This window comes from Callorhinus ursinus, unplaced genomic scaffold, assembly GCF_003265705.2.
Source record: "Callorhinus ursinus isolate GAN/ISIS: 27379988/994484 unplaced genomic scaffold, GSC_fseal_2.0 scaffold13, whole genome shotgun sequence".
In the NCBI taxonomy this organism is placed as follows: domain Eukaryota; kingdom Metazoa; phylum Chordata; class Mammalia; order Carnivora; family Otariidae; genus Callorhinus; species Callorhinus ursinus.
The window spans coordinates 27,851,195-27,873,500 of record NW_027397075.1 but is presented as its reverse complement, the minus strand read 5'-3'; the positions used below and the strand labels follow the sequence as shown (position 1 = coordinate 27,873,500).

The following is a 22,306-nucleotide window of genomic DNA, read 5'->3' as shown; positions in this document are numbered from 1 at the left end:
CTGCTGGTAGTGAATTCTCTCACATTTTGTCTGTCTGAAAAAGTTATTTTTCCTTCATCTGTGAAAAATATCTTCCAGGGAGCCTGGGCGACTCAGTTGGTTAAGTGTCCAACTCTTGATTTCAGCTCAGGTCATGATCTTGTGGTTGTGAGATTGAGCCCTGCATCAGGCTCTGCCCTGGGCATGAAGCCTGCTTAAGTTTCTCTCCCTCACCCTCTTTCTCTTCCCCTCCCTGCCCTTTTCCCAATCTCTATTAAAAAAAAAAAAAAATCTACCTGGGTATAGAATTGTAGGTTGACAGATTTTTGTTGTTGTCATTTACATCTTTCTTTGTTCTACTGTTATATGTCTTTTTGGGGGAGGGTTGTTTTTAAGGGTTTTTTGTTAATTTTTTTGTTGTTTGTTTTTAGCCAATTTAATTATTGGCTCACTGTACTTTGCATTTATTTTCCTTGGACTCTGTTGGATCCATTGGCTTATGAGTTTTATCAAATTTGAAAATATTTTAGCAGTTAATTCTTAGAATCTTTATCTGTTCATCACCCCTTCTTTTCTTTTTCTGGGACTCCCAATTATATACATATTAGACAGCTTGTCATTGGGAAAAAAAATTACTGTGGGACAGTTTTATTCATTCTTTCTCTCTGCTTGCTTTTGAGTAATTGGTATTTCATGTCTTCAAATTTATTGTCCTTCTGCAGTATTTTGTTTTGTTCATCCCATCCAGTGTATTTAATTCAGATGTAGTTTTTCATCACTAGAAGTTCCATTTGGGTCTTTTTTTTGAGTATGGTTGGCACAGTGTTACATTAGTTTCATGTGTACAGCATAGTGATTCAGTAACCCTGTATGTTATGCTGTGCTCACCATGAGTGTACTCTTTGGGTTTTTTTAATATCATTGATTTTCCTCTGCATCATGTCCATGTTTGCTTCGTCTAATTTGCATATAGAGCCTATTTACATTAGCTGTTTTAACATTCTGTGTAGCCAACATTTCTGTCATTGCTACATCTGTATCAATTTATTGAGTTTTCTTCGAGTGATGGTTCATATTTTCTTATTTCTTTTCATGCCTGGTAATTTTTATTGGATGCTGGATAATGTGAAATTTATAATGTTATATGGTATGTATGTCATATTCCTTCGAAGAGTATTTGACATAGTTTTGGCACTCACTGAAGTTACTTAGGATCAGTTTGACCATTTCAAGGCTTGCTTTTAAGCTTTACAGGAGGGGTACAGAGCATCCCATATATAAGGCCAACTATAATGGTGCAATACCCTTCTGAGGACTCTACCTGATGCCCTGTGTATCACAAGAGGGCTTTCTACTCCGGCTTGTGGAAATGCAAAGTCTTCTCAGCCTTGTGTTCTCTCTGTGAATGGTTTCACTTAACTGCTTCCGGTAGTTCTTTTCTTAGCTTTGGGTAGTTTCCTCTATACATATATAGACTCCTAGCCAAAGACTCAGGTGAACTTCTCTGCAGATCCCTGTAGCTTACTCTCCCATAGTTCTCTCACCTTCTCCAGTAATCTGTCCTGCAAATTCTAGCTACTTTGGCCTCCCTGAACTCCAGTCTTTGTCTCTTCTACTCAGTGAGAGTGTTGGGCTCTGTTGTGTTTCCTCTCCCTGTCCCACTGTCTGGAAACTTCATTCAGGCAGTAAGATGGGGCAGTCATATGGCTTACTTCATTTGATTCTCTTCTCTCAGGGATCATAATACCGTGCTGCCTGTCATCTAGTGTTTGAGAACTGTGGTTTCATATATATTGTCTGATTTCTAGATGTTTAATGTGAGAGAATCTGGTCCCTGTTTTTTTCATTTCTGAAAATGATTATGATTTTTAAAAGTGTCTTTGAAACTTTGAAGTTTATATCTTTAGAAATGTTCATTCAATAGGACTGTATTTAAGAGGAGAAACCTTTTAAAAGGAAGATGTACAAGAAGATCATTTCAATTAATGAAAGTATCAGGTGGTAAAGCATTAATTAAAATGATACTAGTGGTAGGAAATGAGATGAGGAAACATATCTGAAACACATTTTTGCAAGAGAAGTGGACAGAATTGGGGAGCTGCTTGGCATACGGGGTACGTGAGGATTCAAAGATAACAAAGATTTTAAGATTTGGAATAGTGGTACAGTAAAAGAGGATGAGTAAAAGATTATTAATTTTTACTAATTTTAAGTATTCTTTTATATTGTGCATCATAGGAGATGGTGAAAGAAATGTATTCTGGCCCTTGTGTAGCAATGGAGATTCAACAAAATAATCCTACAAAGACATTTCGAGAATTCTGTGGACCTGCTGATCCTGTAAGTTAGTGTTTAAAATATTAATCAAGCTTGTTTTATTCACTAGCTAAGTATCTTAACAGGTTTGATAGTTTTAATTTATTCTTTAAAAGAAATAATACCAAAATAATACTAAATCAGATAAATTTTTATTCAAAATAACATTTTGAATAATTTTTATATAATATTTCAAGAAAAAGTAAATTTTTTATTAGCCTAGTGACAGTATAGAATGGGCAGAAAGCTTTACTGTGGCACTTTCTTTTATTGTTTCTTCTTGCTAAATTGTCTAAATGAATTTATCAAGCTCTCTGATGGAAATTATCTAAGACACTAATTATCCTTTGACATGGGGAGGCTCTTAGTAAAGCTCTCAGTGTGAAGAATATTGATATGGTGGCCTCATACCATAAATATGAGCAATGGGACCTATGTGAAACTTGATAATCTCTAATATGTTTTTCATTTTGCTTTGGGTTTTCTTCATATAGACATGGGTGGAAAAAGGGGTGAAGAGGAAAGGGATGGGCCTAAAAAGCAAAAGTAGCGTTAGAGTACATATGAGAAATCTCCCTGCAAATGTTAAAAGCTGAGTAGTGATTTTAAACACTAATTTTTTTTAAAGATTTTATTTATTTATTTATTTATTTATTATTTATTTATTTATCTATCTATTTATTTATTTATTTATTTTAGGGGGAGAGAGAGAGAGCTCATGAGCCAGAGGAGGGGCAGAGGGGGAGAGAGAGGGACAAGCATACACCACACTGAGTGTGGAGCTCACTTGGGGCTCCATCTCATGACCCTGAGATCATGACCTGAGCTGAAACCACGAGTCAGATGTTTAATGGCCTGAGGCACCCAGGCGCCGCTAACTATAATTTAAATTTATTCTCTTTTCTTTATTTTACTATCACTTATAAATTGTTTATTGAATATGAGCATCCAATTCAGTTTAATCCAGACAGCATTTTTATGTTCCCTTGGATGTAGGATAGTAAGTTAACAGCACCTATTAAGAAATCAACTTGTGTGAGAGTGCTTGCTGCCAGATTAAGCTCTGTAGGGGAGAAGAGTACACACATAATGATCTTTTAGAACACTTAAAAAGAAACATACAATAAGGACTTAAATATTATTAGTTCAAATAAAATGCAAATGTTGAAGGATTGTTTAGTAAGGGAACAAATGATATGACCTGGAGATAATTGAGAAAACTTACACAGAGGAAGAGAGTTCTGAATCGGGATTTAAAGAAGAATCAAGGCACGAAGAGAATTGGAAAATCTCTAAAGCATATACACAGGCAACAGTGAAGGAATTTTGCAAATTTACTATGGTATACAGCAAGAATATTTGCTTGGCTTCAATAGGAAATGCATACCTAGAAGCACAAGGAAATACATTTTTTTAGATAGAGGAAATAAGGCAGCAAATGCTGGTAGAGGTGAATGTGAGATGGCTAGGCTAAAATTGTGAATTCTGTATGAGTGGAATCCCATGTGGTAGGAAATAGCAATTCCTCATATTTAGCTTAATTTGGAGCATATGGAGTCATTACCTTGATGCAAAAAGAGCATACTAAATTAGAAGAGATTAAAGGCAGGGGCTCTAGAAACAGTTAAGAGCGGACCTGATGCTCTTAGACACCATTAGAGAAAGAATTGGCAGGACCTACTTTCTATCTTTTCACGGAGAAAGAAGAATAGAAATAAGTATTAAATGTGGTTGTGAAAGAGTGATTATTCAAAGGTGACTCTGATGTAGAGGACCTTATGAGAAAATGGTGATTATTGAGTGTATATTGATTATTAATTGTAAGAAATTAGAAAGGGATACTTTTTGATTACATGAGTAAACAGATTTGATGTTTGCCATTTTTATATCTGATTTCTGTTGGCCAGGACAGGGTTTTGTTTATTGATTTTTTAAGATAATTAAAATTGTGAGTGAACAACTGACTGAACAAATGGGCAAATTAAAGAGATAAAAACTAGAACAAAAATTGAATGGGATGAGTATGTTCATTCTTTCATTCATTCCATAAGTATTTACTGAATCTGCTAGTATTTGTGAATATGAAGCCAGAAGTCTCAAAGAGCTTACAGTCTATGAGTGGGCAGTAAGTGGCTAATTTCCACGTTCCATGGCAATTGCAGTGTTAGATGCTTGCACTGGGTATGATGGGAGCCCAGAATTTTAGCATTTAGCTCAGCCTTGGGGGGGCAAAATAGCATCAGGGGAGACTTCTTGGAGAACATAACTTCTGAGCTGAATTGCAAGGAATGAGACCTTAGCTAAGTGAAGAAGGAGATGATATGATGAAAGGGAAGAATAAAACAGATTCACTTTCAGGCTACAGCAAGATCTTTATCATTACTGTAAAGTACTCGGCAGTGAATGACAGGATGAGGTCATCGGGAAGGAATTGGGGAGTGAGCAGCTGAGTAATAACAGAAGGAAAAGTCCTAACAATAAAAGTTTCCTGATTACCTCTCTTTCTAGATGTACATTCAGTGAACATTTACAGAGGGAATAGTATGTACAGGGCTCAGTGCTTGATCCCATGGCTGGGCCAAAAGGAAGACTAGAACAAGGTATCTTTCCTTAAAGAGCTCATAATCTCATGAGAGTTTAGTTTGGAAACTCTTCCAAGATCCTAAGTCTTCCCTCATTAAACATAGTTGGAATTACTCTACTATTCTTTTTTCATTTTAGTTGTCCATGAGCCCCTTATAGCATTATAGAAAGTTGTACTATTAGGGATATTAAAATTTGGTATGAATTTAACATATAAAATGTTAATAGTCATTGTCTTTGGGTGGTAGAAATATGATAATGTTAAATTCTACTTTCCTATATTTTACCAATTTTCCTTAAAGTACTTCTATTACTTTTACAATGAGAATAATGCCTTTTATTTTATCATAAAACTTGGAAGTGAATGAACTTTTAATTGAGGACTTGGTCCTGATTTGGGATGGATTTTCCTCTTGAGTCTCAGAGTCTTGAATTACATACTAAGTGCAGGTGCAGGATGTTAAGCAGGATCATGTGCCTTTGATGGATATATATAGATGGGTATATATAGATATTATATATATATATTAGATGGGTATATATGTCTATATATACATAGACATATGTATATAATCAGAAGAAATATCATTAGTAGTTATAGTCAAACATTAGGAACAATAAAATGGTTCTTACAGTTTGTTCTGAGACTTTGGTTTATTTAATTCTTCTTCCACTCCCTTTCTTTGTCCCTTTTCATCCACCCCTCCAGCAAAATTGTAAGCGTTGAATGCTTACTGTATGCTAGTCACTGTGCTAGGTGCTGCTACTAGGTTTATGGTAGTGATCAAATAAATACAGTCCTTACCTTTGAGGAACTTATACTCTAGTTTTAGGAGGTAGGATTGATAAATGGCAGTCTCACTCTAAACTGTCAGTGTGCCAACCTATTTATGTATTGTATTAAAATAATTTAGAAATTCATTTCATCACTGCATAGTCATTTCCATATCTGAAGAGAGACTGTGGGTTGCAAAACATGTAAATATAATCAGTGTCTGGGAAAAAGGCAAGGTATGTCATGGCATACAATTAATATTTGATAAATGAATAGACTGGCTATATTTTTATGTATACCTAAAATCTGGTATTAACTCATTATTTAAAAATATTTCACCTACCAAAATGAGTTCTTTTTTCTTTATTCCTTTCTAAGATGTAGAACTACTTTTTAAGTTGATTCAAAAGAAGGTTAAGCCTTACAGTGACTGTTAGACCACTTGGTAACTACATATGTTGTAGATGGACATCACTTTCATCATTGATGTCTGCACTATTGGCAGATTCATTCTCCTGTAGCTGGAAGGAAACACGCATTGTGTATGAACAGAATTTATTCCAGTCTCTCTAGAAGTGGTCTGCAAGAAGGGGTGGTTTACTTCACAGGTCACTGGTGGGGAAGGGTATGTTAAACTTTCCACTTTTATTTATTTACTATATAAAAAATAAATTAAGTTTTAATAAAATTTAATGTATAGACTAATAAGAGTACATTTATATAACCTGTTAAAATATATACATGTTTTGATGTATTTACATATTTTACTGACAAGGGTGCTTGAAAAATGTTGGAGTCTACTGCATAGAAGGGAAAAAAATATCACAACAGGTTTCTTTACAATTAGAGAAACATTCACTCACTACACCATCACCTGCAGAAAATACATCTACTTAGGCAGAAAACCTGATTTGCCTCTGGAAGAGGTTTTGATTGCACCTGCTCAAGAATTTCAATGTTGAGTAGCCTGGTAGTTTTCCTGCTGAGCCTTAGGAAACTGAAAGTCACCAAAGAAGTGGTAAATTGTCTGGAAAAATTGTGCAAAATATATTTGTTCTTGGACTGATGGGTATGACAAGCCAAATAACCTCACATCAGTATGCCTTATTTTATGAAAATATGTTTGTAAAATATTTTATGTAAAGGATTTTATTTAAGGGAATCTGAATTTTTGGTCAAGTGATTACTTATCCTCATGTGCTTGTATACTTTGATAACCTTTACCCCATGGCCAGATTGAATTAAGAGTCAAATATTTTCATACACAAAATGTGGCTCTTTAAAATTTTAATAGTTTCCCATCATTTGACTGTCAGAATGGTATTTCACCTGTTATTGAGTAGCCTTAACTGATTTTAGGCTTAAAGTGGAAGTATCATAATATTTTGAAATGCAGTTCTTTTTTCATGAATGTGCAGGGGGTTGTGGTAAACTTGGAAGAGAAATGCTTGGAGCTGATGTCTGTTTGTTTCTGTCATCTGTTGACTTCCTGGTTACATTCCTTTATTCCATGAAGACTGCAAACCCCTGATTATAGGTTTTCTCTTCATCCCAGTTCTTATCAACTTGGGTACAATAACACCCTAACACCCATGTGAAAGATTCACCCAGCACTGGGCCTCAGGGCTGAATGGACCATTTCTGTTAATTATCTTTAGTCATTCTGCTTCCCAGTTTTCTTCCACAACCATCCTCTCTTCTTTGTTGACATCTGGAACAGAGACACCTCTGTAAACTTAATCCCTAGTATAGTAATGTCTGCCATAGCTTTCTGGTCACCTGGGTCTCTTGATCCTCTTCACAGTGCACCTTTGACTTGACTGAAACCTCTAGGCTTTGGACCCTTCTGTTTTCTGACACTGTAAAGCCACTTTCAATGACTTCTTTCTCTGGTCAACCTAGACTCCATTGTTCATATCTTTTTTTTTTTTTTAAGGTTATGTTAACCACCATACATTACATCATTAGTTTTTGATGTAGTGTTCTATGAGTCATTGTTTGCATATAACACCCAGTGCTCCATTCAGTACATGCCCTCTTTAATACCCATCACCAGGCTAACCCAACCCCCCACCCACTGGTGGGAATGCAAGCTGGTGCAGCCACTCTGGAAAACAGTATGGAGGTTCCATTGTTCATATCTTTGACTGCCTTTTTGATACCATTCTCATCGTCTTTACTTTCCTGTCCTTTGTCTACACTCTGAAACTTCAAATTTAGATCAGTTCAACCATGTGTCTACCTCATGCTTATATATATACTGAAAGGTTCTAGTAGTTGAATGTTATACTGTTGTATAAATTCATGTTGATGCAAGTGATGATCTTTGAACAAAGATGGACCAATTACTGCCCCCTAGAAATCTTTTCTCATTCTACTTCTTCCCTTTCTGCTAATTCTCATAATAGCAATTTTAAACTTCCATTATTTTCCTTAGGCCTTTTACAATTCATCCTCCTCTCCATAAAAAGATAGCATTATCTTCTATTTCATAGAGAAAAGTATGGTTATTAATTATGATCTCTTAAATTTCTGCCTTCAGACCATTTATTTCTGAACTCATGCTCATCTCCTCATTCTAGTCCCAAGGAAGTATGTTTTTCTTCTCTTGTAAAACTCTCTACCTATTCTTTATCCTTTTCCTCCTTCACTTTGTTCTATTCTTCTGAATTTGTATTTTTTAAATAATATGTTTTTATTGTGGTTATAAAAGTAATACATGGCTATTATAGAAAAATTAGAAGTGAAATAAAGTTTAATAAAGCAAATGTGGCCCATGATCTTATCACCCAGTTACCAATTTCATAAATAAAATTTGGATCAAAGTGAATATTACTGCTTTGTAGGTCATGATACCCTAAATAATACTGAGCTTTTTCTCATGTCATTAGACAATCTTTAATGATACGATTTTACTAGATTGGTTATATGTCATTTTATGGTGTAAAATAATTTTTACAAAATAATATTTAAGATAGGAGGCCAGTTTCATTTTTCTGCATGTGATTTTCCTGTTTGATTAACATTATTTACTGAAGAGATGATCCTTTCCTTATTGAGTATTCTTGGCTTCTCTTTCAAATATTAGTTGATCATATATATGAGGGTTTATTTCTGTGCTCCAAATTCTTTCCATTGATCTATGTGTCTGTTTTTATGCCAGTACCATACTGCTTTGATTACTATAGCTTTGTAGTAGAGTTTCAAATCAGGGAGTATGATGACTCCAACTTTGTTTTTCTTTCTCAAAATTGCTTTGACTATTTGGAACCTTTTGTGATTCTATACAAATTTTAGTATTTTTTTCCTATGTCTATGAAAAGTGTCCTTGGAATTTTCATAGAAATTGCATTTAATCTATAGATGGCTTTGGGTAGTATGGGCATTTTAACAAAATTCATTCTTTCAATCTGTGAACATGGGATATCTTTCCATTTGTGTCACCTTCTGTTCATTTCATCAAAGTCTAACAGTTCTCAGTATGCAGATCTTTTCCCACCTTGGTTAAATTTATTCCTAAGTATTTTATTGTTTTTGATGCTATTGTGAAAGATTGTTTTCATATATTGTTACTGTATAGAAATGCAATTGATTTCTATATGTTGATTTTTGTTTCCTTCAACTTTCCTTAATTTATTATTTCTAACACTTTTTGGTGGAGTTTTAGGATTTTCTATATATAAAATCATATCCACAAAAACAGTTTTACCTCCCTTTCTGAGTTGGCTGCCTTTTTCTTTTTCTTACCTGATTGCTCTGGCTAGGATGTCGATCACTATGTTATATAGGAGTGATGAGATTGGGCATTCTTGTTTTATTCCTTATATAAGAAAAAGCTTTCAGCCTTTCACCATTGATATAGTGCTAGCTGTGGCCTTGCCAAATAAGGGCTTTAGTATGTTTACTACCAAATTTTTTTAGAGTTTTTTTATTTTATTTTATTTTATTTTTTATTTTAATTTTATTTTATTATGTTATGTTAGTCACCGTGCATCATTAGTTTTTGATGTGGTGATCCACAATCCATTGTTTTCATATAACACCCAGTCCTCCATGCAGTACGTGCCCTCCTTAATACCCATCACTGGGCTAACCCATCCCCCCACCCCGCTCCCCTCTAAAACCGTTTGTTTCTCAGAGTCCATAGTTTTTCATGGTTCATCTCTCCCTCCGATTTCCCCCCCTTCATTTTTTCCATTCCTTCTAATGTCCTCCATGCTATTCCTTATGTTCCACAAATAAGTGAAACCATATGATAATTGACTTTCTCTGCTTGACTTATTTCACTTAGCATAATCTCCTCCAGTCCCATCCCTGTAGATGTAAAATTTGGGTATTCATCCTTTCTGATGGCAGAGTAATATTCCATTGTATATATGGACCACATCTTCCTTATCCATTCATCTGTTGAAGGGCATCTCGGCTCTTTCCACAGTTTGGCTATTGTGGACATTGCTGCTACGAATATTGGGGTGCATATGGCCCTTCTTTTCACTACATCTGTGTCTTTGGGGTAGATACCCAGGAGTGCAATTGCTGGGTCATAGGGTAGCTCTATTTTTAATTTTTTGAGGCACCTCCACACTGTTTTCCAAAGTGGCTGTACCAACTTGCACTCCCACCAACAGTGTAAAAGGGTTCCTCTTTCTCCACAACCTCTCCAACATTTGTTTCTTGCCTTGACTATTTTTGCCATTCTAACTGGTGTAAGGTGGTATCTCAATGTGGTTTTGATTTGAATTTCCCTGATGGCTAATGATGATGAACATTTCTTCATGTGTCTGTTAGCCATTTGTGTCTTCTTCAGGGAAGTGTTTGTTCATGTCTTCTGCCCATTTTTTGACCTGATTGTTTGTTTTTGGGTGTTGAATTTGAGAAGTTCTTTATAGATCTTGGATATCAGCCCTTTGTCTGTAGTGTCATTTGCAAAAATCTTCTCCCATTACGTGGGTTGCCTCTTTGTTTTTTGACTGTTTCCTTTGCTGAGCAGAAGGTTTTTTATCTTGATGAAGTCCCAAAAGTTCATTTTTGCTTTTGTTTCCCTTGCCTTTGGGGACATGTCTTGAAAGAAGTTGCAGTGGCCGATGTCAAAGAGGTTACTTCCTGTGTTCTTCTCTAGGATTTGGATGGATTCCTGTCTCACATTGAGGTCTTTAATGCATTTTGAGTTTATCTTTGTGTATGGTGTAAGAAAATGTTTGAGTTTCATTCTTCTGTATGTAGCTGTCCAATTTTCCCAGCACCATTTATTGAAGAGACTGTCTTTTTTCCATTGCATATTTTTTCCTGCTTTGTCAAAGATTATTTGACCATAGATTTGAGGGTCCATATCTGGGGTCTCTATTCTGTTCCACTGGTCTATGTGTCTGCTTTTGTGCCAGTACCATGTTGTCTTGGTGATCACAGCTTTCTAATATAACTTAAAATCAGACAACGTGATGCCCCCAGCTTTGTTTTTCTTTTTCAACATTTCTTGGCGATTCTGGATCTTTTCTAATTCCATACAAATTTTAGAATTGTTTTTCCCAGCACTTTGGAAAATGCCATTGGTATTTTGATTGGGATGGCGTTGAAGGTATAGATGCTCTGGGCAGCATTGACATTTTAACAATGTTTATTCTTCTGATCCATGAGCATGGAATGTTTTTCCATCTTTTTGTGTCTTCTTCAATTTCTTTCATGAGTGTTCTGTAGTTCGTAGAGTATAGATCCTTTACCTCTTTGGTTAGGTTTACTCCGAGGTATCTTATGGTTTTTGGTGCTATTCTAAATGGAATCGATTCTCTAATTTCTGTTTCTACAGTTGCATTGTTCGTGTATAAGAAAGCAACTGATTTCTGTGCATTGATTTATATCCTGCCACATTACTGAATTGCTGTATGAGTTCTAGTAATTTGGAGGTGGAGTCTTTTGGGTTTTCCACATAAAGTATCATGTCATCTGTGAAGAGAGAGAGTTTGACTTCTTCTTTGCCAATTTAAATACCTTTTTTATCTTGTGTTGTCTGATTGCTGTTGCTAGGACTTCTAGTCCTATGTTGAACAATAGTGGCGAGAGTGGGCATCCTTGTCATGTTCCTGATCTTAAGGGAAAGGCTCTCAGCTTTTCCCCATTGTGGATGATATTGGCTGTGGGTTTTTCATAGATGGATTTTATGAACTTGAGGAATGTTCCCTCTATCCCTATACTCTGAAGAGTTTTAATGAGGAAAGGATGCTGCATTTTATCAAATGCCTTTTCTGCATCAATTGAGAGGACCATCTGGTTCTTCTCTCTCCTCTTATTAATGTGTTCTATCACATTGATTGATTTGTGAATGTGGAACCATCCTTGCATCCCGGGGATAAATCCCACTTGGTCGTGGTGGATGATCCTTTTAATGTATTGTTGGATCCTATTAGCTAGGATTTTGTTGAGGATTTTGAAATCCATATTCATCAGGGATATCGGTCTGAAATTCTCCTTTTTGATGGGGTCTTTGCCTGGTTTGGGGATTAAGGTAATGCTGGCCTCATAGAATGAGTCTGGAAGCTTTCCTTCTGTTTCTGTTTTCTGAAACAACTTCAGGAGATTAGGTATTATTTCTTCTTTGAATGTTTGGTAGAATTCCTCAGGGAATCCATCAGGCCCTGGACTCTTGTTTTTTGGGAGGTTTTTGATCACTGCTTCAATCTCGTTACTGGTATTAGCCTATTCAGGTTGTCAGTTTCTTCCTGTTTCAGGCTTGGCAGCTTATAGGTTTCCAGGAAGGCATCCATTTCATCCACATTGCTCAGTTTTTGGCATATAGTTGTTGATAATAATTTCTAATAATTGTTTTTATTTCCTTGGTGTTAGTCATGATCTCTCCCCTTTCATTCATAATTTTATTAATTTGGGTCCTTTTTCTTATCTTTTGGATAAGTCTGGCCAGTAGTTTATCAATCTTATTAATTCTTTCAAAGAACCAGCTTCTAGTTTCGTTGATCTGACCTACTGTGTTTCTGGTTTCTAATTAATTGATCTCTGCCCTAATCTTAATTATTTCCTTTCTAACACATGGCTTAGGCGTCATTTGTTGCTTTTTCTCTAGTTCTTTAAGATGTAGAGTTAGTTGATGAAGTCGGGATTTTTCTTTTTCTTTCTTTCTTTTTTTTTTTTTGAGTGATTCTGCCTTTGCAGTATCCTATAGGTTTTGGACCAATGTGTTTTTGTTCTCATTGGTTTCCATGAATTGTTTAAGTTCTTTTATTTCCTGGTTGACCCAAGAAACATTTTTGAGCAGAGTGGTCTTTAGCTTCCAAGTGTTTGAATTTCTTCCAAATTGTTTCTTGAGTTTGAGTTTCAGTTTTAAAGCATTATGGTCTGAGAATATGCAGGGAATAATCTCAGTCTTTTGGTATCAGGTTGAGACCTGATTTGTGACCCAGTATGTGGTCTATTCTGGAGCAAGTTCCATGTGCGCTTGAAAAGGATGAGTATTCTGTTGTTTTAGGGTGTAATGTTCTGTATATATCTATGAGGTCTATCTGGTCCAATGTGTCATTCAAAGCTTTTGTTTCTTTGTTGATTTTCTGCTTAGATGATCTGTCTGTTGCTTAGAGTGGAGTATTGAGGTCTCCTACAATTAATGTATTGTTATCAATATGACTATTTTGATTAACAGTTGGCTTATATAGATGGCTGCTCCCATGTTGGGGGCATAGATACTTACAATTGTTAGATCTTCTTGTTGGATAGACCCTTTAAGAATGTTATAGTGTCCTTCTGTGTCTCTAACTACAGTCTTTAGCTTAAAATCTAATTTTTCTGATATAAGAATTTCTACCCCAGCTTTCTTTGGAGGTCCACTGGCATGGAAGATGGATCTCCATCCCTTCACTTTCAGTCTGGATGTATCTTTAGGTTCAAAATGAGTCTCTTGTAGACAGCATATGGATGGGTCCTGTCTTTTTATCCAGTCTGCAACCCTGTGCCATTTTATGGGAGCATTTAGGCCGTTCACGTTGAGAGCAATTATTGAAAGATATGAATTTATTGTCATCATGTTGCCTGTGAAGTCCTTGTTTCTATAGATTGTCCCTGCAAATTTCTGTTGTACATCACTCTTGGGGCCTTTCTCCTTTTATAGAACCTCCCCTTAATATTTCTTGCAGGGCTGGCTTAGTGCTCACACATTCTTTCAGTTTCTGCCTGTCTTGGAAGCTCTGCGTCTCTCCATCCATTCTAAATGAAGCCTTGCTGGATAAAGTATTCTTGGCTGCACATTCTTCTCGTTTAGTACCCTGAATATGTCTTGCCAGGCCTTTCTGGCTTGCCAGGTGTCTGTGGATAGGTCTGATATTATTCTGATGTTCCTCTCTCTGTATGTAAGGAATCTCTTCCCCCTAACTGCCCTTAAGATGGTTTCCTTGGTTGTAAGATTTGCGAGTTTTACTATTACATGCCGGGGTGTTGGTCTGTTTTCCTTGATCTTGGGAGGGGTCCTCTCTGCCTCTAGGACACGAACGTTTGTCCCCAGATTAGGGAAGTTCTCAGCTACGATTTGCTCAAATATATCTTTTAGTTCTCTCTCTCTCTCCACCCCTTCTGGGATTCCAATAATTCTGACATTGGAACATTTCATGTCACTTATTTGATTCTATTTTCATGGATTCTGAGTTGTTTCTCCCTGTCCTCCTCTTTTCTCTTTTTATCTATTAAATATTCTTCCAGGTCACTAATTCGTTCTTCTGCCTCACTTACCCTAGCTGTTAGATTATCTAGATTAGATTGGATAGCATTTTTAAGTCTGCCAATTCAGCTTTCATTTCTGCTCTTAGAGACTCTATGTTGCCATTAATCAATTTCTCCATTCTAGCTATCATTTTCATAATTGCTAGCCTGAATTCCATCTCCAACATCTTGGTTATATCTGAATCCATTTGTAAATCTGCGGCATAAGTAATAATCTCTGAGTCTTTCCTATTTTGGGGGTTCCTCCTCCTAGTCATTCTGTTAATGGGTGGTTGAGGGAATGAATAGAGTCCAAATTATTGACCACAACCCAAACAAAATGCACCTGTTTTCCAGGGAACTTAGGGTTGCTGGCTTCTTGTTTTCACAGCCTGTCTTCTGGCCGAGGGGCCTGCTGGGCTGTTATTCAGACAACCCTGTTTGGGCAGAGTTGCTGCCCCCACCCATGCTCCCCTGTGGTGGGGGATGGGCTCAGTGGGAACTGGTTTTTTTGTGGCTTTTCTTCTCTGGCGGCTTTGCCTTGTGGCTTTCCGTGTCTCTTCTGAGAGTCAGAGCAGAAGAGACCGTTTCCAACCTCTGCCTCAGAGCAGGGAGATCGCAGTCTGTGCTTCAGTGAGCTCTCTAAGGCACACTGTCTCCATTTCTGTCTGTGCTGCTATAAACTGCAGTCCTGGGTTGTGCGCCCCTCAGCAGTGCTTCCAGTCCTTGCCTCCAGGTCAGGGCACATCTCTCCCCTTTGTGCTTCTAGAACTGTCAGCGCCCCCAGTCTGCACGCATGGTCCCACTGCTCTGGTTTCCATATAAAGTCTTTTCCCCGCCACTACCAGTCTGCGAGTCTGTGCCCCATTCCCAGCAAGAGAGGTTGTTGCTCACTGGTGTTGCAGGATCCCCATTGCCAGTCTCCCTCTCAATGCCGTTTATCCTCCAATATCTGCCCGCGGAATCACGGCTCTCCGCTTCATACCTCAAAACCAACCGCCTACGATATTCTGTTTGTAGAGATCCAGATCTTCTTACATCTCAGGCTGATTTCATGAGTGTTCAGAGGAGTCTGGTAGATACCCAGCTCAATTCTGGGGACCAGTTGGAATAGGGTCCCCTACTCCTCCACCATCTTTTTCTCTCCCCTTTTGAGAGTTTTTAATCATGAAAGGAAGTTGTATTTTGTCAACTATTTTTCCTTTTTTCTTTTTAAAAAATTTTTTTATTGTTATGTTAATCACCATATATTACATCATTTGTTTTTGATGTAGTGTTCCATGATTCATTGTTTGTTCATAACACCCAGTGCTCCATGCAGAATGTGCCCTCTTTAATACCCATCACCAGGCTAACCCATCCCCTCACCCTCCTCCCCTCTAGAACCCCCAGTTTGTTTTTCAGAGTCCATCATCTCTCATGGTTCGTCTCCCCCTCTGACTTACTCCCCTTCATTCTTCCTCTCCTGCTATCTTCTTCTTTTTCTTTTTTCTTAAAATATGTTGCATTATTTGTTTCAGAAGTACAGATCTGTGATTCAACAGTCTTGCACAATTCACAGTGCTCACCGTAGCACATACCCTCCCCAATGTCTATCACCCAGCCACCCCATCCCTCCCACCCCCAACCACTCCAGTAACACTGTTTGTTCCTGAGATTAAGAATTCCTCATATCAGTGAGGTCATATGATACATGTCTTTCTCTGATTGACTTATTTCGCTAAGCATAACACCCTCCAGTTCCATCCACGTCGTTGCAAATGGCAAGATCTCATTCCTTTTGATGGCTGCATAATATTCCATTGTGTATATATACCACCTCTTCTTTATCCATTCATCTGTCGATGGACATCTTGGCTCTTCCCACAGTTTGGCTATTGTGGACATTGCTGCTATAAACATTGGGGTGCATGTACCCCTTCGAGTCCCTACATTTGTATCTTTGGGGTAAATACCCAGTAGTGCAATTGCTGGATCGAATGGTAGCTCTAATTTCAACTGTTCGAGGAAACTCCATACTGTTTTCCAGAGTGGTTGCACCAGCTTGCATTCACACCAACAGTGTAGGAGGGTTTCCCTTTCTCCACATCCCCGCCAACATCTGTCGTTCCCTGACTTGTTAATTTTAGCCATTCTGACTGGTGTGAGGTGGTATCTCATTGAGGTTTTGATTTGGATTTCCCTGATGCCGAGCGATTCAACTATTTTTTCTTCATCTCTTGAGATGATTATATGATTTTTTCTTTCATTCTGTTAATGTGATGTATCACATTTATTGATTGGTGTTTAATGAATTATCCTGGCATCCCAGGTATAAAGCCCACTTACTTGATCATGGTGTATGATTGTTTGAATGTTGTGTTGAATTAAGCTTATATTTTGTTGAAAATGTTTGCCTCCATATTTATTATTACAGAAAACTGTAGTTTTCTTCTCTTATAGTGTCTTTATCTGGCTTTGGCATTGGGGTAATGCTGTCTTCATATAATGAATTTGGGAGTACCCCTTCTTTTCAGTTTTTTGGAAGAGTTCGAGAAGAGTTGGTGTTAATTCTTCCTTAAATGTTGGTAGATTTTACCAGGGAAATTATCTGGTCCTGGGCTTTTCTTTGTTGGGAGATTTTTGATTTCTCATTAAATCTCATTATTTGTATCTTCAGATTTTCTATTTCTTTTATGATTCAGCCTTAGAAGGTTTACTGTTTACAGGAATTCATCCAGTTCTTCTAGGTTGTCTAGTTAATTGGCATATAATTGCAATGGTTTATTTGATTCTTTATATTTCTTTGGTATCAGTTATAATTATATCTCTTTCATGTCTGATTTTATTTGAGTCATTTCTCTTTTAGTAATCTAGCTAAAGGTTTGTTATTTTTTTATCAGTTCAAAAACAGGTTTTAATTTCATTGATCTTTTCTATTGTTTTTTGTGGTTTCTATTTTATTTCTTTCTGCTCCAATATTTGTTATTTTCTTCCTTCTGCTAAGTTTGGGCTTAGTTCTTTTTTTTTTTTTTCTGGTTTCTTGAGGTGTAAAGTTAGGTTGTTTACTGGAGAGCTTTCTTGTTTTTTAGCATAGGTGCCTATTGCTATGAACTCCCTCTTAGATCTGCTTTTGCTGTAATCCATAAGTTTTGGTATGTGTGTTTCCATATTCATTTAAGATCTTTTTTGATTTCTCTTTTGATTTCTTCTTTGACCCATTGGTTGTCCAGTAGCATGTTTAATTTCCACATATTTATAAATTTTCAGTTTTCTTTCTGTTACTTATTTCTAATTGCATACTATTGTGGTCAGAAAACATACTTGATATGATTTTAAATTAATTAATTTTACTAAGGCTTGTTTTGTAACCTATCATATGATGTATCTTGGGGAATGTTCGATGGGTACTTGAGAAGAATGTATATTCTGTTCCTGTTGGGTGAAATATTCTGTATATGTCTCTTAGGTCCCTTTGGTCTAAAGTATGGTTCAACTCGAATGTTTCATTATTGATTTACTCTCTGGATAATCTGTTCATTATTGAAAGTGGAGTATTGATGTCCCTTACTATTATTCTATTGTTGTCTGTTTCTCCCTTCAGATCTGTTAGTATTTTAATATATTTGGGTGTTCTAAAGTTAGGGGCATATATATTTACAATTGTTATATTTCCTTGATGATTTAACCATTTAATCATTATATAATGATTTAATTAAATTTTTTGTTTTAATTCCAGTATGGTTAACATACAGTGTTATATTACTTTCAGGTGTACAATATATAGTGATTTAACAATTTTGTACATTGCTCAGTGCTCATCATGATAAGTATATCTTTAATCTCCATCACCTATTTCACCCATCCCCTCATTCACCTCCCCTCTGGTAACCATCAGTTTGTTTTCTATAATTAAGAGTCTGTTTCTTGGTTTGTCTCTCTCTCTCCTTTTTTTGTTTGTTCATTTTGTTTCTTAAATTGCACATGTGAGTGAAATCATGTGGTATTTGCCGTTCTCTGATTGATTTGTTTTGCTTAGTATTATACTCCCTAGTTCCATCCCTGTTGTGGCAAATGGCAAGATTTCATTCTTTTTATGGCTGAGTAATATTTCATTATATATATATATGTATATATATACACACACACACACACACACACACACATGTATACATATATATCCCATTTTCTTTATCCATTCATCTATCAATGAACACTTGGACTGCTTCCATAGTTTGAGTATTGTAAATAATGCTGCTCTAAACATAGGGGTGCATGTATCCCTTTGAATTAATGTTTTTGTATTTTTTGGGTAAATACCTAGTAGTGTGCTTACTGGATTGTAGGGTAGTTCTATTTTTAATTTTTTGAGGAACCTCCATACTCTTCCACAGTGGCCATAGCAGTTCAGTCCTACCAACAGTACACAAAGTTTTTTTTTCCACCTCCTTGCCAACACTTGTTTCTTGTGTTTTTGATTTTTGTCATTGTGACAGGTGTGAAATGATATCTCATTGTAGTTTTGATTTGTAATTCCCTGATGATGAGTGATGTTGGGCATCTTTTCATGTGTCTCTTGGCCATGTATTCTGCCCATTTTTTAAATGGGTTATTTGTTTTTTGGTGTTGACCTGTATCAGTTCTTTATATACTTCGGGTACTAACCCTTTATCAGCTATGTCATTTGCAAATATCTTCTCCCATTCAGGAAGTTGCCTTTTAGTTTTGTTGATTGTTTCCTACACTGTGCAGAAACTTTTTATTGTTGCTTTTATTTCTTTTGCTTCATGTATAGAAAAAAATGTTATTATGACTGATGTAAAAGCAATTACTGCCTGCGGTCTCTTCAAGGAATTTTATGGTTTCAGGTCTCATATTTAGGTCTTTAACCCATTTTGCGTTTGTTTTTGTGTGTGATGAAAGAAAGTGGTCCAATTTCATTTTTTTGCATCTTGCTGTCCAGCTTTCCCAACATCATTTGTTGAAGAGACTTTTTCCCATTGGGTATTCTTTCCTGCTTTGTTGAAGATTAATTGGCCATATAACTGGGGGTTTATTTCTGGATTTTCTGTTCTGTTCTATGGATCTATGTGTCTGTTTTTATGCCAGTACCACAATGTTTTAAATACTACAGCTTTGTAGTATAACTTGAAGCCTGGAATTGTGATACCTCCAGTTTTGTTTTTCTTTTTCAAGATAGCTTTGGCTACTTGGGGTCTTCTGTGGTTCCATACAACTTTTAGGTTTGCTTATTATAGTTCTGTGAAAAATGCTATTGGTATTTTTATGGGGATTGCATTTAATCTGTAGATTGCTTTGGGTAGTATACACACTTTAACAATATTTGTTCTTCCAACCCATGAGCATGGAATGTCTTTCTGTTTCTTTGTGTTATTTTCAGTTTCTTTCATCACTCTTTTATAGTTTTCAGAGTGTAGTTTTTTCACCTCTTTGGTTGTTTATTCCTAGGTATTTTATTGTTTTTGGTGTAATTATAAATAAGACTTTTCTTAATTTCACTTTCTGCTGCTTCATTATTAGTGCATAGGAATGCAACAGATTTCTGCACATTGGTTTTGTATCCTACAAATTTACTGAATTTATTTATGAGTTCTAGTAATCCTTCAATGAAGTCTTTTGGGTTTTGTATATATACTATCATGTCATCTGCAAATAAAGTTTTATTTCTTCCTTACCAATTTGGATGCCTTTTATTTGTTTTTGTTATCTAGTTGCTGTGTCTAGGACATCCAGTACTATGTTGAATAAAAGTAGTGAGAGTGGACATCCTTGTCTTGTTCCTGACCTTAGGGGAAAAGCTCTCAGTTTTCCCCCATTGAGTATGATGTTGGCTGTGGGTTTTTCATATATGGCCTTTATTATGTTGAAGTATGTTCCCTCTAGACCAACCTTGTTGAGAGTTTTTATTGTGAATGGATGTTGTCCTTTGCCAAATGATTTTTCTGTATCTATTGAAATGTATATGGTTTTTATCTTTTCTCTTATTGATGTGTTATATCACATTGATTAATTTATGGATATTGATCCATCTTGCATCCTGGGAATAACTCCCACTTGATCATGTGAATGAATTTTTTTAATGTATTGTTGGATTTGGCTTGCTAATATTTTGTTGAGGATTTGTCCATCTGTGTTCATCAGAGATACTGACCTATAGTCCCCCCCCCCCTTTTTTTAGTAGTATCTTCATCTGGTTTTGATATCAGAGTAATATTGACCTCACAGAATGAATATGGAAGTTTACTTCCTCTTCTGTTTTTTGGAATAGTTTGAAAAGAATAGGTATTAAATCTTCTCCCCCCACCCCGAGGAAGGAGGGACAGAGGGAGAGGGAGGGCGAGAGAATTGTAAGCAAGCTCCATGTGGAGTCTTACATGGGGCTCAATCCCAGAGATCATGACCTGAACTGAAATAAAGAGTTGGACGCTTAACCGACTGAGCCACCCAGGCATGCCAGTATTAACTCTTCTTTAACGTTTGGCAGAATTTGCCCAGAAAGCCATCTGATCCTGGACTTTTGTTTTTTGGGAGTTTTATGATTATCAGTTCAATTTTATTGCTGATAATTGGTCTTTTCAAATTTTCTGTTTCTTCCTGCTTTAGTTTTCATAGGTTATGTTTCTAGGAATTTATCCATTTCTACTAGGTTGTGAAATTTATTGGCATACAATTTCTCATAATAGTCTCTTATAATTGTTTGTGTTTCTGTAGTGTTGGTTGTTAGTTCTCCTCTGATTTGTGATTTTGTTTATTTGAGTCATCTCTCTTGCTCACTTGCTTGCTTTTCTTCTTCTTCTTCTTTTTCTTCTTCTTCTTTTTTTTTTTTTTTGATTAGTCTGGCTGGAGGTTTGTCAGTTTTGTTGTTGATCTTTCCAAAGAACCAACTCCTGGTTTCATTGATCTATTCTGTTGTTTTTTTAGTTTCTATATCATTTATTTCTGCTCTAAATTTTATTATTTCCTTCCTTCTCGTGGTCTTGGTTTCTGTTTGTTCTTTTTTTTTTTTTTCTATCTCCTTTAGGTGTAAGTGTAGGTTGTTTGAGATTTTTCTTATTTTGTGAAATAGGCCTGTATTGCTATACACTTCCCTCTTAGAACTGCTTTTGCTGCATCCCAAAGATTTTGGACCATTGTGCTTTCATTTGCATTTGTATCCGTATGCTTTTTAAAAATTTTTTTAAATTTCTTTCCCAGTCATTGTTTTGTAGCATGTTATTTAGCTTCCATGTATTTGTGCTCTTTCCAGATTTTTTTCTTGTGGTTGATTTCTAGTTTCATAGCATTGTGGTCAGAAAACATGCATGGTATTGACTTTAGTCTTTCTGAACTTGAGACTTGTTTTGTGGCCTAGTAGGCAAATCTGTTCTGGAGAATATTCCATGTGTACTTGAAAAGAATGTGTATTCTGTTTTAGGATGGAATTTTCTGAATATGTCTGTGAAATCCATCTGGTCCAGTGTGTCATTCAAAGCCATTGTTTCCTTGTTGTTTTTCTGTTTGAAGGATCTGTCCATTGATATAAGTCAGGTGTTAAAGTCCCCTACTGTTATTGTATTACTGTTTATTATATCCTTTATGTTTGTTATTAACTGTTTCACGTATTTGGGTGCTCCCATGTTAGGTGCATAAATATTTACAATTGTTATATCTTCTTGTTGAATGTCCCCTTTTTTATTATATAGTGCCCATGTTTGTCTTTTGTTACAGTTTTTGTTTTAAAGCCTATTTTTTCCAAAGTAAGCATTGCTACCCTGGCTTTCTTTTGACATCCATTTGCATGATAGATCTTTCTCCATCGCCTCATCTTCCATCTTCAGGTGTCTTCCAGTCTGAAATGAGTCTTTTGTAGGCGCATATAGATGGTCTTGTTTTTTTAATTCATTCTGTCACCTTATGTCTTTTTTTAAAAAAGTTATTTATTTATTTATTTATTTATTTATTTATTTATTTATTTATTTA

General features: G+C 36.1%; 1 protein-coding gene across 4 annotated transcripts in view; it reads left to right on the top strand.

The window, feature by feature from the left end:
* Positions 1 to 22,306, top strand: part of NME7 (NME/NM23 family member 7) — a 311,708-nt gene that overhangs the window by 155,608 nt on the left and 133,794 nt on the right. For all 4 annotated transcript variants that reach the window (XM_073899976.1, XM_073899978.1, XM_073899977.1 and 1 more), the window contains one exon: positions 2,218 to 2,319. In XM_073899976.1, coding sequence (XP_073756077.1) covers positions 2,218 to 2,319 — 102 coding nt within the window. The remainder of the gene's footprint in view (positions 1 to 2,217; positions 2,320 to 22,306) is intronic.